Source organism: Enhydra lutris, unplaced genomic scaffold, assembly GCF_002288905.1.
Source record: "Enhydra lutris kenyoni isolate GAN:26980312 unplaced genomic scaffold, ASM228890v2 scaffoldscaffold84, whole genome shotgun sequence".
In the NCBI taxonomy this organism is placed as follows: domain Eukaryota; kingdom Metazoa; phylum Chordata; class Mammalia; order Carnivora; family Mustelidae; genus Enhydra; species Enhydra lutris.
The window spans coordinates 3,388,398-3,403,534 of record NW_019154168.1 but is presented as its reverse complement, the minus strand read 5'-3'; the positions used below and the strand labels follow the sequence as shown (position 1 = coordinate 3,403,534).

General features: G+C 39.6%; 1 protein-coding gene across 3 annotated transcripts in view; it reads left to right on the top strand.

Annotated features, from left to right (window-relative positions):
* The window catches only part of LOC111161327 (BICD cargo adaptor 1), a 219,944-nt gene extending 205,112 nt beyond the window's left edge, over positions 1-14,832 (top strand). For 2 of the 3 annotated variants that reach the window (XM_022524924.1, XM_022524925.1), the window contains 2 exons: positions 9,057-9,132; positions 14,580-14,832. In XM_022524924.1, coding sequence (XP_022380632.1) covers positions 9,057-9,132; positions 14,580-14,667 — 164 coding nt within the window. In that variant the 3' untranslated portion in view covers positions 14,668-14,832. Of the gene's footprint in view, positions 1-9,046; positions 9,133-14,579 lie in introns of all 3 variants that reach the window. The other variant, XM_022524926.1, reaches the window with a different exon arrangement.
* Positions 14,833-15,137: the final 305 nt, after the last annotated feature.

Below are 15,137 nucleotides of genomic sequence, written 5' to 3'. Positions count from 1 at the left end.
CTTTAAAACTTTTATCAGAAAGGTGTTGTGTTAGGAGTGCCTAATTTTAAATTCTCCCTTCTTCAAATGGATCCATCAGACAATGCATTAATAAAGTACTAATAGAGAAGCAAATCCAAGGATGCTTTAGGGAAGGTGAAATCAATATGTTAGTAATACATGCTAATGCACGCATCCCCAAGCAAACTATGGTGGGAAAACAAAGAATTATAAGGTAGGGTCCGCCCTGCTCTGAACCACATAGAGTGATGGAGGAGATGAGATATACTGCAAGGACAGCAGTGGTCAGAGCTGTACGCAGAAATGCTGGAGGAGATGCCATAAGTGCTAAAGCAGTTTAGGAGAAGCAGACACTTCTTCCTGGGTGGTCGGGAACAAAGATGAGACTTGTTAGTTCTGAATAGACCAAGAGAAGAGCATTTCAGATGAATGTAATGAAAGAGGCAAAAAGAAGAAGAAGAAGAAGAAGGAGAAGAAGAAGAAGAGGAGGAAGAGGAAGAGGAAGAAGAAGAAGAAGGAGAAGAAGAAGAAGAAGAAGAAAGATCATTGTCAAAATGATTTCACCCTATGGTCTGTCTTGGATTTTTAAATTTCATTGTTGTCGATGGCATTTACTTCATTGCTTGAGGCTGAAAACCTCAAGGTCACCTTGACTCCTCCCCTTGGTCCCTCATGTGTAATTAATGACCTCTTCCTGTCAGCAGACCCTGGGCTTCATACTTTCACAGGCATTCTCTCACCTGGTCTGCAGAGTGGTATTTATCGTCCTCACTTAACAGAAAAATGGAGACTCAGATCCGTTAAGTCCCCTTTTTTGGTTTCCTTCAGTTGTTGTTTGGTAGAGCAGGGAACTCAACACCAAAGTGTCTCTGATGGACACTAAATCTCATGCTGAAATGGAGGGAAGTTGAGGAACATAGGGGAGAGAGAATGGGAATGAAGAGGAGGATGAGGAGACCACAGAGAATTGCTACATCGTTGGCAGATGGAAGAAAATCGTTGCGGTACACCCATTGTCCATGCTCAAGGATTGTTGTGTAAAGCCCTCACTTAAGACCTGGGTGTATGCGTAAGTATGTCAGTAGCTAATGATGAGGAGCACCTTTGTGTTATTATCCAGAATTCCTGAGTTTGAGAGGCTCTTCTTTAATAATTATGCAATTTCCTATCTCCAATTCAGAGCTCAGTGCCTAGAAATGTGTGTTTTCTTCTTTTTATTTATTTATTTATTTATTTATTTATTTAATTTATTTGAGAGAGAGAGGGAGAGAAAGTTACCAAGAGAGAGCCCAAGTGGGGAGGGAAAGGGAAGGCAGACTCCCCACTGAGCAGGGAGCCCAACGTGGGGCTCCCAACTCAGGATCCTGAGATTATGACCTGAGCTGAAGGCAGTCACTCAGTGTATTGAGCCACCCAGGTGTCCCTAGAATTGTGTATTTTCTATCAATGACTCAAATATCATATTCTAGCATCAGTTTAGTCTTCCCCAATAAGACATATTTATTTGTCCCAACTGTTAGAATGCTTAGAGTTTAGAAAAATATGAGAGAACTTTGGCTATTCTCAGTTTACCTAGACTAGAGTGAAAGGTAAGAGAAGGTGTGACAATTGCTTCCACTTTGGAGCAAGTACAAGGGCTCCATATTAGTTTGCAAGGACTGCCAGGGCAAAAGACCACAAACTGAGGGGCTTAAACAATCTACATGTATTTATTCATAGTTCTGGAAGCTAGAAGTCCAAGATCAAGGTTAGGCAGGTTTGGTTTCTCCTGAGGCCTCTCCCCCTGGCGGGTAGATGGCCACCTTCTCCCCGAGTTCCCACATGGCCTGTGTGAGGCCATCCCTGGTGTCTTTGTTCTAAATCTCCCAATCCTATCTGCTCAGAGGCTAGCAATCGGGCCGGATAAGGCCCACCTAACACAGCAGCATTTTCACTTAATTATCTCTTTAAAGATCCCATCTTCAAATGTAGTTGCATTCTGAGGTAGTAGTAGAGCTTCCAACATATGATTTTGGGGTGACAAAATTTAATCCATTATGGGCTCCATGGGCATTCCACTGGGCTCATGTTCTCATCTGCCACTCTCTCCAGAGCCCCTGAGAAAATCACTTTACCTTTCCGATCCTCAGTGTCCTGACCTCTAAAATGAGGATTATGGCAGCCAAACTCAGTTGTTTTGTGAGTGCCAGAAAGCTTTTGTTCACTATAAAAAATCATACAGAAGGTGACCAAGCACACTCCTGAACCTCCCTAGGCCTCAGTTTGTCATTTCTAAAATAAAAACAAAAACCATCTCTTTAAGTTTTTTTAGGGATTAAAGAGCTGTTGCATGTAAAGTGTTTAGCCTAATGTCTGCATAGATACAGCACTTAATAAATACGTTACCATTATTTCTCATCCTTTCCTCTTCTGCATTCCTTCTGCCTGCTCTCCCTTTTCTGTCATTGCCAATATCTCAATTAGTGAGTAGTCTGGAAGATATGACCAGGTGTGCAGAAAGAAGAAAGAGAGATATCCTTCTGTCTCCCTTAAGGACACAAAAGAGGATGTCTCTATGCTTTGATCATTAACTAGGTAGTTATTTTTGGACAATTCATAGCTATTTCTGTCGACCTTCTGTTTAATAACTTTCATCATGAAACATTCTTGCTTTTCTACTGTTAATCATCTGGGCGCCTGGGTGGCTCAGTGGGTTAAAGCCTCTGCCTTCGTCTACTGTTAATCATCTGTCCTCATTGAAATCGACCATTTACTCTAACTAGGTAGGATATTTATTTGTTTCAAAGTGGTATCTATTTGGAAATAACAGCAATGTCATTGTTTTACAACAGCAGTTGTTTAAGTGGTTAAATTTAATTACTGAACCTATCTTTCTTTAACAGTCTTGGAAACAGTACAAGTTAACAGAGATATTAACTGTCTCACCATGAGCCATGTTTGCTGTTTGTATCATGAATTTTTATTTTTCTCAACAATTTTTTAAGTATATGAGTTGCCATTTTTAAATGAGAAGAGGAAAAAAAGGAAAATACACATGGCTTTCCTCCTTACTTTTGTTGTCGAAGGAAAGATGCTAAAAAATCATGGCTTTGTGAAAGATGGAGGAAAAGGTACCCAGGGAGAAACAGAATAAGGAAGTGAGAAGGTAAATTCCTATGTGGGTTAGAGGAAGAAATGTGGAAATAGAGTTTTTATACAATGGAAAAGAAAGACGTTTCTCTAACCTATGGACCAACAACTTTGAGGCTGATCCTAGGCAAATTTCTGGAAGTGAATGGGTTTCGTACGTGCCATATAGATTAGGGATTACTGACTGCCAGCATGAGTTCATCAAGAAAGACTTATGCTATACTCATTTTCATTCTTTATCTCATAAGATCAGGGGAAAGTGGTAACGTAATATACCTGAATTTTGGCAAACAACTAACCAGGTATTTTATAAAATATCTTTTAGACAAAGAGAGAAAATTCTAGGTGGTGATATAATTTTTGGGGTCCATAACTGATTGAGTGACATTTTTAAAGGGCCCAAATTCATAGATGGATATTTATGAAATATGGTCTCTACGTAGCCTGACCCCATTATTAGTTACTACTCTTAGATAAAGATGAAGATATTAAGGTCATGATTATCACATTTTCTGATTTGAGGGAGAAATGAGGGAGAGGACGTTGATATACTAAATTATAGAATAGGATCTAAAAGATGCATCAGGGAGGAAAAGGTGAGACTTACTAGAGATAAATATAAAATAAAAAGTATGTGGGGGTGCCTGGCTGGCTCAGTCAGAGGAGATTGTGACTCTTGATCTCAGGGTTATGAGTTCAAGCCCCACATTCAGTGTAGAGATTACTTAAATAAATAAAACTTAAAAAAAAAAATTAAGTGTGTGAAATATTGCATTGGGATTCCAGACACCCCAAGTACAGGATGGATGAAGCATGACTTGATAGCACCATCTGTAGCCAAAGTAAGCTCATATGAAACAGGTCAGCTGCCAAAAACAATTGCCATGCAGGCTTCTGCTCTTTTAATAGAGTGAGGATATCTCAAATGAGGCAAGCCCGCCTCTTCACTCCACCAATCACATCTAATCACACATGATTTCCTTTCAGAACACCTCATTTTTAGAAGACTGTTGCACACACTGGAACATGGTCAAAGAGCAAGGAGGAGAGTGAGCGAAGTTGAAAATGTGTCCTGTGAGGAAGAACTTACCCTATTTGGCCTGAGGAAAACTCAAGGGACAGAGAGAGTTTTCATAAAAAGTGTGCAGCACCTGGGGAGTTTGTGGTCATGAGGGAGTACGGGTGCTCATGAAGCGGTAGGGATGCATTAGTTCTCCGTTCTGGAAAACCAGGGGCTGTAGTGCTGGCCATTCTGTAGGAGAATGTTTGCCACAGAGAGCTGCTGTTCCACTTCCCACAGAGCATCTGGGTACCAGGGAAGCTGTCCATGCAGCCGCACGATTGTTGGGTATGGTCTCTACGGATCAGCTTTCACCCATAGGGTCCTCACCCACCTCTCAGCACTGCCAGCTGAGCCCGGTGTGGAACCCAAACACAGAGGGGTTCCCTGCCTCCTTCCACATGGGGCTCTCCCTCCCAGTGGGCTCATGGGACTTTCTAAGACATTGACTTTTAGAAAATTGGTTAATTTTCTAAATTACCATAGGGAGTTTAAAGTAGTAGAAGCCTGAGGCAAAAACCCTATGACCAGAATTTCTCTCCTCATTCATTAACTTACAGACATTGAATAATATCCCCATTCTTGCACCCTTTACCTTGCTTTGTGTTTTTGAAGTAATTGGGTACGTTCAAATTACTCTCTCAACTGTCTGAAGTTCTTACTTATGTTTCTTTGACTATGACCCTAACATTTTCTTTTTTTTTTTTTAAGTTTTTTTTTTTTTTAATTTGACAGATCACAAGTAGGCAGAGAGGCAGGCAGAGAGAGACAGGAGGAGGAGGCAGGCTCCCTGCTGAGCAGAGAGCCCGATGCGGGACTCGATCCCAGGACCCTGAGATCATGACCTGAGCTGAAGGCAGAGGCTTTAACCACTGAGCCACCCAGGCGCCCCGACCCTAACATTTTCTAGAGGTGGTTGGTGTCAACTTGAGTGCCAGCCAGAGTAAAGAGTAGAAAATAGGCCTCAGCATCAGAAAAGTCTGATTTTAAATCCTTGTTCTGCCACTTCCTAGCAGTGTGACTGTGGGTGAGTTAATATATATGGTGATCGTGTTTTATTAATTTAATCAGCAAATGTTTGGGGAGCCCCTCCTATGACACCAGCTCTGTATTTGCTTCTGGGCCCTGAAAGGTGTTAAAGGAATAAAATGCCTCGGGGTATATGAGATCTTGATATAGTCCCATAGATCAGAAATATTTTTTTGTTTGTGGTAGGAATAGTGAAAATAATGCCCCTGGAGTGTTGCTAAGACTTAAAAAAGAGGTAACTAACATTAAGTTCCTAAGAGAAATTACATCATGATGGTTCAGCAAATAATTTCCTTCCTTCTTTCTCCTTCATTTTTTTTAACCTTCCTTTCTAGTTGGCTTTTGTTTATGGAGGAATGTCATACATGGGTATTCTTCCTATGTCTGTCACTACAGACCTATAGATGCTTTAAGCTGTCATATGCCTTATTCATCTGCCCTTGAGGCACTAAAAATCTCTTGAGTATGCTCTGACATTTCTCAGTCCTGTAACCTTATGAATGTACAGTCCTGTAACCTTATGAATGATCTAATTCAGTTCTGAGCATTTCAAAAGACTTTAATTTTATGATGAAATATTTTATTGCTATTAGTAGAGACTATAAGCCATTTATAGTTGCTAAGAAGTTCTCTGGCTAAATTTTTTTAAGGCATTAGCCTGGATGTTACAACCTTCCAGGAAGCATTTCCTGACCATTTAGATTTAGTTAAGTTTTTCTGCTCTGAGGCCCCTACACTTCCCTATCATGGAAAGCAATGCAGTGATATGTCTGTAAATTCTGTCTAGCCTTTGGATCCTGCAATCCTGGATTTAAATCCAGATCCATCTCTTAGTGGGCTTTGGCTAGCTACTTAACCCAAATCCCCCTTTCCTCATCCATCAACTGCGACTCATAAAACAGGGTTATAGGAGAGCATGCAGGTTAAGTGCCTCCACAGTGCCTGGCACACAGTGGGCAATAAATAAGTGCTAGGTGCCGTCATCATCCTCACCATCATCATCGTCACCATCATCATCATCATGACACTTTATTGTAACTGCTCGTTGAATATGATTGTCTTACCCAAATGGCCAGGGACCATATCTTCTCTGTTTTCCCTTTGTCCCCAGTACCTAACAGTTTTGAACACGTACTAGGAGTTTAGTAACTTGATTGTTGAATGGTTGTGTTCTGGTGGCCCACAGGACAACAGTGGCTGCTGGCGTTCTTTAATGCATCCTGTTTGGGTCAAATAATTTTCATCTTTTATGCCCTCAAACGTAATGAGATGAGGCCTCGCTCCTTCAGGAGTGAGTCTACCCCTGGCGTAGATCCTAGAAAGAGCAGGTGAGACTATGTAGAACCCATAGCATCTCGGAACTAGGAAGGATTTTCCCAATCTCCCAATTCACTCCTTTCATTTTACAAAGTCCATGCTGTCACACATCCACTGCTTGGCTGGGTTAGATGGGTATATAACTGGAGGGCTGTTAACCTGAGAAGAGAGATTTAGAAGATGGTTGAGTCAGAGCAATACGTCCATTTTTCAAATTTCACTTTTTTCATCTGTCACCATCTTACCTGTAGAATTTGCTTTTTATCCTTTAAAAATAACACTTAGCTAAGTAAATGTAGATAACAAGTACAAAATAATAATAATAATAATAATTAGCCCAGAGGTGATGTTACTTCTCCCATCCAAGTACTAACCAGGCCTGACCCCGCTTAGCTTCTGAGATCAAACGAGATCGGCCGTGTTCAGGGCGGTATGGCCTGTTGAGGTATTGTAACATGTGATATTACTTCTAAAGGAGAAAAATTCGATATTCACTACAAATGTCAGGAATATCCACCACTCGTTGACATTTTGTTAAGAGAGTGCACTGTGCCTCTGCTCACCTGCTCTCTAAATTTCATCACAGAGCATATTTTGAATAAATAATAATCTATAATTGCATTAGCAAAAAAACCCATTTCTAATGTAAGCGAAATATGGAAACAAATTTAAACCCCCTACTCAAATTACTCTAATTCTAAGGCCTGTCATTCCACAGAGGCCAAAATTTTGCTATAGGAGTGCTTAGTTTTTACCTGCCTGGAAATGGAAGACCTGAGGCCAAATTCCAGAGTGGTTCTCCAAAAGTTCATTTTCATTTATATCCGTTGTATTTACCCAAATACACCATAGGAGGGCAGCACTCTCCTGGTTAACTTAAAACTGCATGTCTGCTGACCACCTCAAAGTCCTTGACATCCCTAAATAATAACTCAGATAGGAAATCTGTTGGAAAAGATAAAAGGAGCATAAAGGAATTCATCCTTTAAGACTCTGAGTTTCTACAAAAGGGAATCTTTGAGCTAATCAAGATGCAAAATGAGAAGACAAGGAGTTAAAGGAGAAGAAAAAAAAAATTTCCCCAAAGTGGAGAAAATGGAATTGTTACATTTGAAGGACTTTTACTGAGTGTGATAATCTATAGACCAGCTACCAATCAGAAGCAGATCTCATTCCTATTAATAAGTGATAATTAATAAGCTACTCTGCAACAAAGACCGCCTGTGAAAGGCTCCCTTCAGTAAGGATGTTCTCGTGAATGAACGCAAATCAAGCCTGTGTACTTTACATCACAGACAGCTTTAGTGTGTTTTCAGTGTTGTAAGCAAAAGCATCAGCAGTTTGCATGAATTTTGGTATTCTGGAATTATATAGGCAGATTTTGCTGTAATGAAAATAGGCTGGCTTTAGAACAAGTGGTACTTAGATACAGGCCTGTGAATGTAAATTTCAGTAGAGCTTTAATAATTCAAGCTTGTAAATCCGAGTTTTTATGATAATTTGGCTTCAATATTACCTACATAACAAATAAAGAAAGCAATTTGCCAAGGAAATACTTCATCTGAACACTTAGTGAGAGGACATCCTGCAGTTACTTTAAACTAATTGAATTTTCAAGTCTAACTCCAATTTTAACTTTTTTGCAAAATCTTTTTGCAGAAGTATAACATGCATTTCTAACCAGCTTCTCAGGTGACTCCAGTACAGTCAGCCTGGTACCAATAAACAGATATTCTTTCATTAGTGTAGAACACTCAGCACATGGTCTTTCTTGCAGTAGATGATTAACATAACTGATTAGCTAAAACATGGAGTTTTAATAGCTAGCATTTTGTTAATCTAGTGTGAGTTACATTATATGACTTTAAAATATAACAAAAGTGGACTTCCCATTCAGGTTAGCTTTCTCCATCAGTCCAAGTTAATAACAATTTACTATATAATAAACATTCTAATATTTCTGCTAACAAATCTTGCTTTTGATTGGTAAAATTTTCAGAAAACTGTAAAGGTGATTTCTTTCTCTAATATCTCCTTAATCATGGAAAACATTGTATTGCATGCTTCCTTTTTTCAGTGTACCTATGGGATTGACAATATGCCCATGTGTCCTGACAGTAAAGGCAGTTATCTGAATGTATTCCATTTTGGAAAAGCAGATTTAGGTGCTAAGCATGTAACTGCCATCGTGTTCAAGTTCAGAACTTGAAGATCTTTTGTTATATTAATAGACCCTATAGTTTTAGATGTATCCAGATACTAAATGTGAATGGCCACATATATTCTAATGTTCTTGAGAAAGCTCACTACCAATTTTGCATCACTAATTTTTAAATCCTGTATTTAATTAAGAAAAACATCTTTTCTATTGACCTTATTCAGGGGGAAATAAAATGTCAGATGTTTCTGTATGAATGCACATTCCTCACTAAATCTCTCAGGCAACTGCTTTCGTTACTGTTACTAACACGATGCTCCGTCATCTCTTTGTATACATGTCTAATTTATCAGTTTCTTGTAGATTGTCAGCAGCCTGCTGCCTCCGTACCGCCACAGTGCTCACAACTAGCCGGGAGGCAAGACTGCCCAACTGTCAGGTAAATTCGGACGTCCTTTCTCTTCTCACCCAGCTGCATGTCAGATCCGTGGATCCCAAGCTCTCCTTTCCACACCATAACTTCCTATCCATAATTATATTTGCTACATTTTATCTTAAACATGGACTATGCTAACATACTCTGGATACCTGAAGTCTACCTGTGCTCTGTGGACAGGCAGGAGAGCTAGTTTATTTTACTGGCTGCTAGTGGGTAGACTCAGAGCTCCCTTCAGCTCCCTTATGTGAATAAATGCTAGGATTAGTGCAGTGGTTCATTACCTTCCAAAGTACAAAACTTGGAGTTGTTAGGATGTTTGCCCTACTTCTTCTTTTGCTTGTCTTTTGTCCTTAGAATATAGTTCTCAGACAAATAAGCAGTAAGAATAGAAAGCATATCTCCTGTCTATTCCAAGACAGCTTTATGAATGCGTTTCTCTTTTGTCTCCACTCACTGTCCTCATTAAAACTGGATTTGAAGGCTGGAGAAAAATTTATAATTGGCATTTTAAAAGAATATTTACAGTGATAGTGCCCTTTATGTGAGATTAACTGAGGAATCTTAAAGGTAGTGTTACTGACTCCTCGCACACTAAATTGGAGAATTGGTTAACAATTTTTTTTAATTAACATATAATGTATTATTTGCCCCAGGGGTACAGGTCTGTACCCATCAGGTGATGTACATGTCATCTGGCTTACACATTTCATAGCACTCACCATAGTGGTTGACAGTTTTTATTCCAGTGAAAGCTTTGCAAATCCATCACGAATTTACCCCCACGTGGGTGAACTCGCACTCGGCATCAGAGCACCCCCTCAGGACGTTCCGTCTCTGGGTAGTACTTCATCTCCAGTTATTTGGCCTCTGATGGTACAAAGTTTTTATAGTCTGGTGTGGCTTTTATAGTCTACTTATTGTTCTTTCTGTATTTTAATGTATGTGTCACTCTTCTACCAGAGGAAGGCTGTTTCGGCATAGGGGCAGGCCTAAATACATCCCCACAGACCTCAGGAGTGGATGTCAGGAGCAGGCTGCATGTGGTCAGGGGTTCAAACGAGGAGAGCTGGGGAGCCCCAGACGCTCCGCAGAAACACGGGGGGCAGCCAAAGCCCCCATGTGACTTGGTCTCAGAGGGGGCTGTGCCTGCCAGTTGCAGAAGGGAGACATGGAGTTAGCAGGAGAAGGTACACAATTAAATAAGCCCCAAGCCAGTGTCTCCTGATTGATGTCTACTCTGCCAACAGGATTCCAGTCACAGAGTTTTTATCTCAGGAAACTTCTTTGCTGACATATGAATACCATCGTATCATAACAGCCAGCTATAGAGTCATTTTAATGATGTGACTAACTGAATATAATGGTAAATGTTCAGACCCATCCTAGTGGGACCCAGTGCATGCAGTGGTGAACAACATGGGGTCTTAACCCACTGCCACCGTCCCTTCTCCACCAAGCACCCCACCCCCGCCAGGTCCTGGCACAGTACCAGGCACGCAACCCAAGTTCAGCACCTGCTGATTACAGGAATAAGGGAATGAGCCCTGGAGGCAGATTGTTTGGGTTGAAATCCCACCTCTACCCCCTGCTAGTTGTGTAATAGTGGAAAGTTGCTTTTGCTAGCTAAGATTCTCTGTCTACATGTGTGTGGTTTTTGTTTTTGTTTTTGTTTTTTTAACTTGTAAAGTAAGGAAGGGAATAGTTCTGAGGGATTCAGTGTGGCACAGACCCGATGCATAGTATGCTCTCGAGATGTGTTACTCTTACTAACCGTTGTCAGTACCTACCTTCCTCAAAGCAAAGGTCTGTGGCCTCTTTCATAACTTCTCTGATTTGCTTGGGGGAAGAATAGAGAAGCCTACTTCTTTAAGTGTTTCAATTAGGTAAGGAGGGGAAAGGCTACTGGGGAAATTTTTTAAGTTTTATTTCACTTTACTTTTTTTTTTAGGAACTGGTTTGAGTAAACGGTTACCTGCCCCAGTTCTGTATGTTCTGAGCTTACAGAATTTAGGTTGCTTGTTACACCTTCACAGGGATGATTTACTTTAAAGAAAAGCAATTTAATGAGTTACAAATGTTTCTAGTTTCTACCCATATGAACAAAGCATAGCCAGGTTCTGTGGTCCCCAAAGAAATTATAAAATCCACATAGACCTGGAAAAACTTATTTTCATAGTCACTGGGATTATAATTGACTTCCTTCCCACCCACACCTGCTGCCAGATGGATCCAATTTAAAGCCTTCACTGCTCTTGTCACTTCTTGGTGGCAGAAAAGTTAACAGCCAGTGTTTGAATTCTTACCGTGTACATGACATGTGTTCGGTTCTTTACACTTATTAACCATTACAACTCCCAGAAGGTAGGAACAGTTATCACACCCATTTTGAAACAAGGAAACTGAGGGGGAGGAGTAGGAGGTAACATGACTTCTCCAGGGTCACCCATCCTGAAAGCTGTTGAGCCCAACGAGCCTGGCAGGTGTTGTCCTAACCACCACGGTACATCACTGTACCACCAGGAGACCCTCCCCGGTTTTCATTATACTGTAAGGAGAATAATCAGAATTTCAATCTCTCATGTTGACCCAGTACCACTGAATTGAAAAGAAAGGAACATTCGTTTAATGAGAAACATGAGAAATAGAACATGCTCACAATGTTGAGTAACTTTAGATCAGTGTTCTCTATCTCTGTTTTCTCAGAATAAAAATTGTTTTATACGTCCATCAGCTTATACATATGTTCAGATAACTTTTTAGGTGTAGGGTTTTAAATAAATGAGCATTCTCATATTTTCCATATATGCTTCTTACAGAGTGATTCCGTTGTAAAGCTAAATTATTAAAGTTGTTTATAGATAATAGATAATCATAATGTGAAGGGAATGCCCAATATGGGACAGCCTTAGATGTAATATTTAAATATATGGAGATGTTTGGGATTTAGCACTTCTCCCCTTCTATCGGGGAGTTCTTACTGGGACGAAAAAAGAAACTTTCTGAAGAAATATCGATTTTTACATCTTAGGCACAGTTTCGTAAGCCTACTGTTTACAAAATGATCTACCTACAAAAAGTAGGTTCTTAAATGGTAAAGGTTGAATAACAAGTGGGTTCCTGAAGGCTGTTAGCAATTGGAACTAAATACAGCCTGTACCTGAAATAATTAGAACTTATTAAATATTTACATCTAAGAAATAATTTCTTAACGGTAAGCCAAGAAAATGCTTCTGTTTTAATGTATATAGTGTGATGGCATTTTATGCAAATGTAAAGTAGAAGTAGTGTAATATAAAGTATTTATGAAAATTTGAAATCAGGGGCGCCTGGGTGGCTCAGTGGGTTAAGCCGCTGCCTTCGGCTCAGGTCATGATCTCAGAGTCCTGGGATCGAGCCCCACATTGGGCTCTCTGCTCTCTAGGGGAGCCTGCTTCCTCCTCTCTGCCTGCCTCTCTGCCTGCTTGTGATCTCTCTGTCAAATAAATAAATAAAATCTTTAAAAAAAAAAATTTGAAATCATGTAAGAAACCTGAAATAGTGAACACATTTTGAAATCATGTAAAGTAGAAATAGTATAATATAAAGTATTTATGAAAATCTGAAATCATTTAAGAAATCTGAAGTAGTGAACACATTTTGAAATCATGTAAAGTAGAAATAGTGTAATATAAAATATTTATGAAAATCTGAAATCATGTAAGAAATCTGAAATAGTGAACTCATTTTGAAATCATTATGAATGACATAATGCGATGGTGTTGGGCCAAGTGAGCTACATAACCTGTGGCTCAGCTGTTGCCACACCCTTCAGCTGGTCCAGCAGAAATTTTTGTCTTCGTCCAGAAACCAAAATCATGCTGTATGTTAGCTCAGAAAAGAAAAGAAATGTTTGTCTTCCTTGATTGGGAAGAGTATTTAGACTACATGGGAACTTCCAACATCTTTCTTTTATAACGTGACCACCCCATACTACTTGCCATAACTTACGTTGAATAATGTGTTTAGCTCCCTAAAAAAGAAACGTGTTCTAAACCATGCAGCTCTAACAGAGAGAGAAGCTCTGTTAGGACTGTGGGAGAGTCTGTCTGCTGCTGTGTTTCCTGGGCCATCTGACTCCGTCTGCAGTGGGGAGGAAGAACCTTGCCATGCAATGATTTTTTTTTTTTTTTTTTAAGCCCTAATGTTGAAGCTTCAGCTCTCCCAGGGCTACCTACCACGTTTTAAAAATAGGTAGGAAAAGTCATTTTTATCACGGGTTGCTCTAACTAGTACAGAAGAGCGCTGTCCTCTGAAAGTAAATTCATAGCAGTTCAAAGAGTTTGGGAACTAAGGATGACCTCAAGTAGATCAGCAGTTTACATAATTATAATTTTGTCTTAAAGTTCAAGAGTTACACTTGAAGGATAATTTCAGTACCAAAGATAAAAAGGATTTTGAATGCTAATTTTTAATGAATTACATGATAATATTAACTTTAGATATAAAAATGAAATAGATAAGAAATTATTTATTAAATATCTATTTATTTGGGCCATGGCTTAATTAAATGGCTCTGATTTGAAATGAATTCTATGGTACTGAATTTCATAATATATGAGGGGGAAAATCAGAGTTTTAGAAAAATGCCAGTCTTTTTCGATTAAAAAAAAAACCCATAGTGTGTGTTTCCCCCAGTCAGTCATCTTTGAGAGGGTCCAAACCCAAAAGTGTTTTGTAGTTTTACCTTAGGAAGTTTTACTCCCTTATCCTTCAAGATTATTCATCAAGACATTAATTAGCCTGAGCATTTATACATTCATTTAAACAGGAGGCTCTCAGAAGTGGTTATTTGGAAGTGTGCATGGTTTGCTCAATAACTAGGAAGTCTTAAAACTGTCCTGTTTTACTTATACTGCCAAACTAAAGCAAGTAGTGGGAACCCTTAGAGCAAATTAGGCTTCCATGGGCAAATTACTTATCCTAGGGAATCTAGATCCAGCAGAGAACTGTGGGTCCTCTAAAGCTTTGATCCAACGTTGTCTACTCCCCTCGATCTTGTTGGAAATGAAGATTCTCCTGTCCCATCCCAGACCTATCAATCAGAAGCTGCATTTTACCGAGATCCAAGTAGATGGTGTGCATATTGAAGTTTTGAAAACTGATTTGAAGAAATCTTGCAACACAGAGACCTAGAGGAAATGAGACTGTGTGCAGAAATTGAATAGAGCGACCTTAGGGGAAGGGTTTACGTGTCATTTCCCTAAGGTTTTTTGTTTGTTCTTGGTTTTTTTGGCATTGTTTTTGAAAAGCTGCAGTCGTCTTGGCATGCTTTAAACTATTTTCTGTGCAAAATTTGTGTTTATGTTTTTAAAATTTCTATGAAAAGATTGTGTCTCTGTAACTCTTAAGAGTATGCCTGGCCTCCTGTAAATGCGTTTCTTGCTGACACGCTTGTTTCTCATTTTCAGTCCTGACCTAGCTCTCCCTGATGAGCAGCCACATTCCAGCCCACACTGCGCCCCTCTCCACTGTCTCTCCAAGCCTCCTTACCCCTAGTCTTCATCTCCCGCGGACGGATATCTAAGGTGAATGCTTTGTAGCCACACACAGGATACTGCCCAAGACCCGGCGGGTGTTTTCTTCTCGGTTGTGAGATACAGGATTGGATTCATGTTCATCATTTTGGAAGATGAGAGAAAGTTAAGAAGAATAACACAAAGCACAGACTCAAGTGTGATGAAACATTTTATGGTTTCTCTAAGTCACAGATAAATTCTGCAATCAAATGGCTATGGTTGAGTTCAATAAAAACAAAAAATAAAAGGAAACCGGAACTATGTATCTCAGATGGCTGGCTTTACCTCGATAGCGTAAGAAAGACCTAAGACAATGTAAAATACATATATTGTAAAATCATCTTTCCTTATACTTCAAATTCAGCTATAGGAGTTGATTCCGATACTTTTTGTCATTGATATTTATTTTGTATTTTATTTACCACATGATTTATGTCTATAAAAATAATT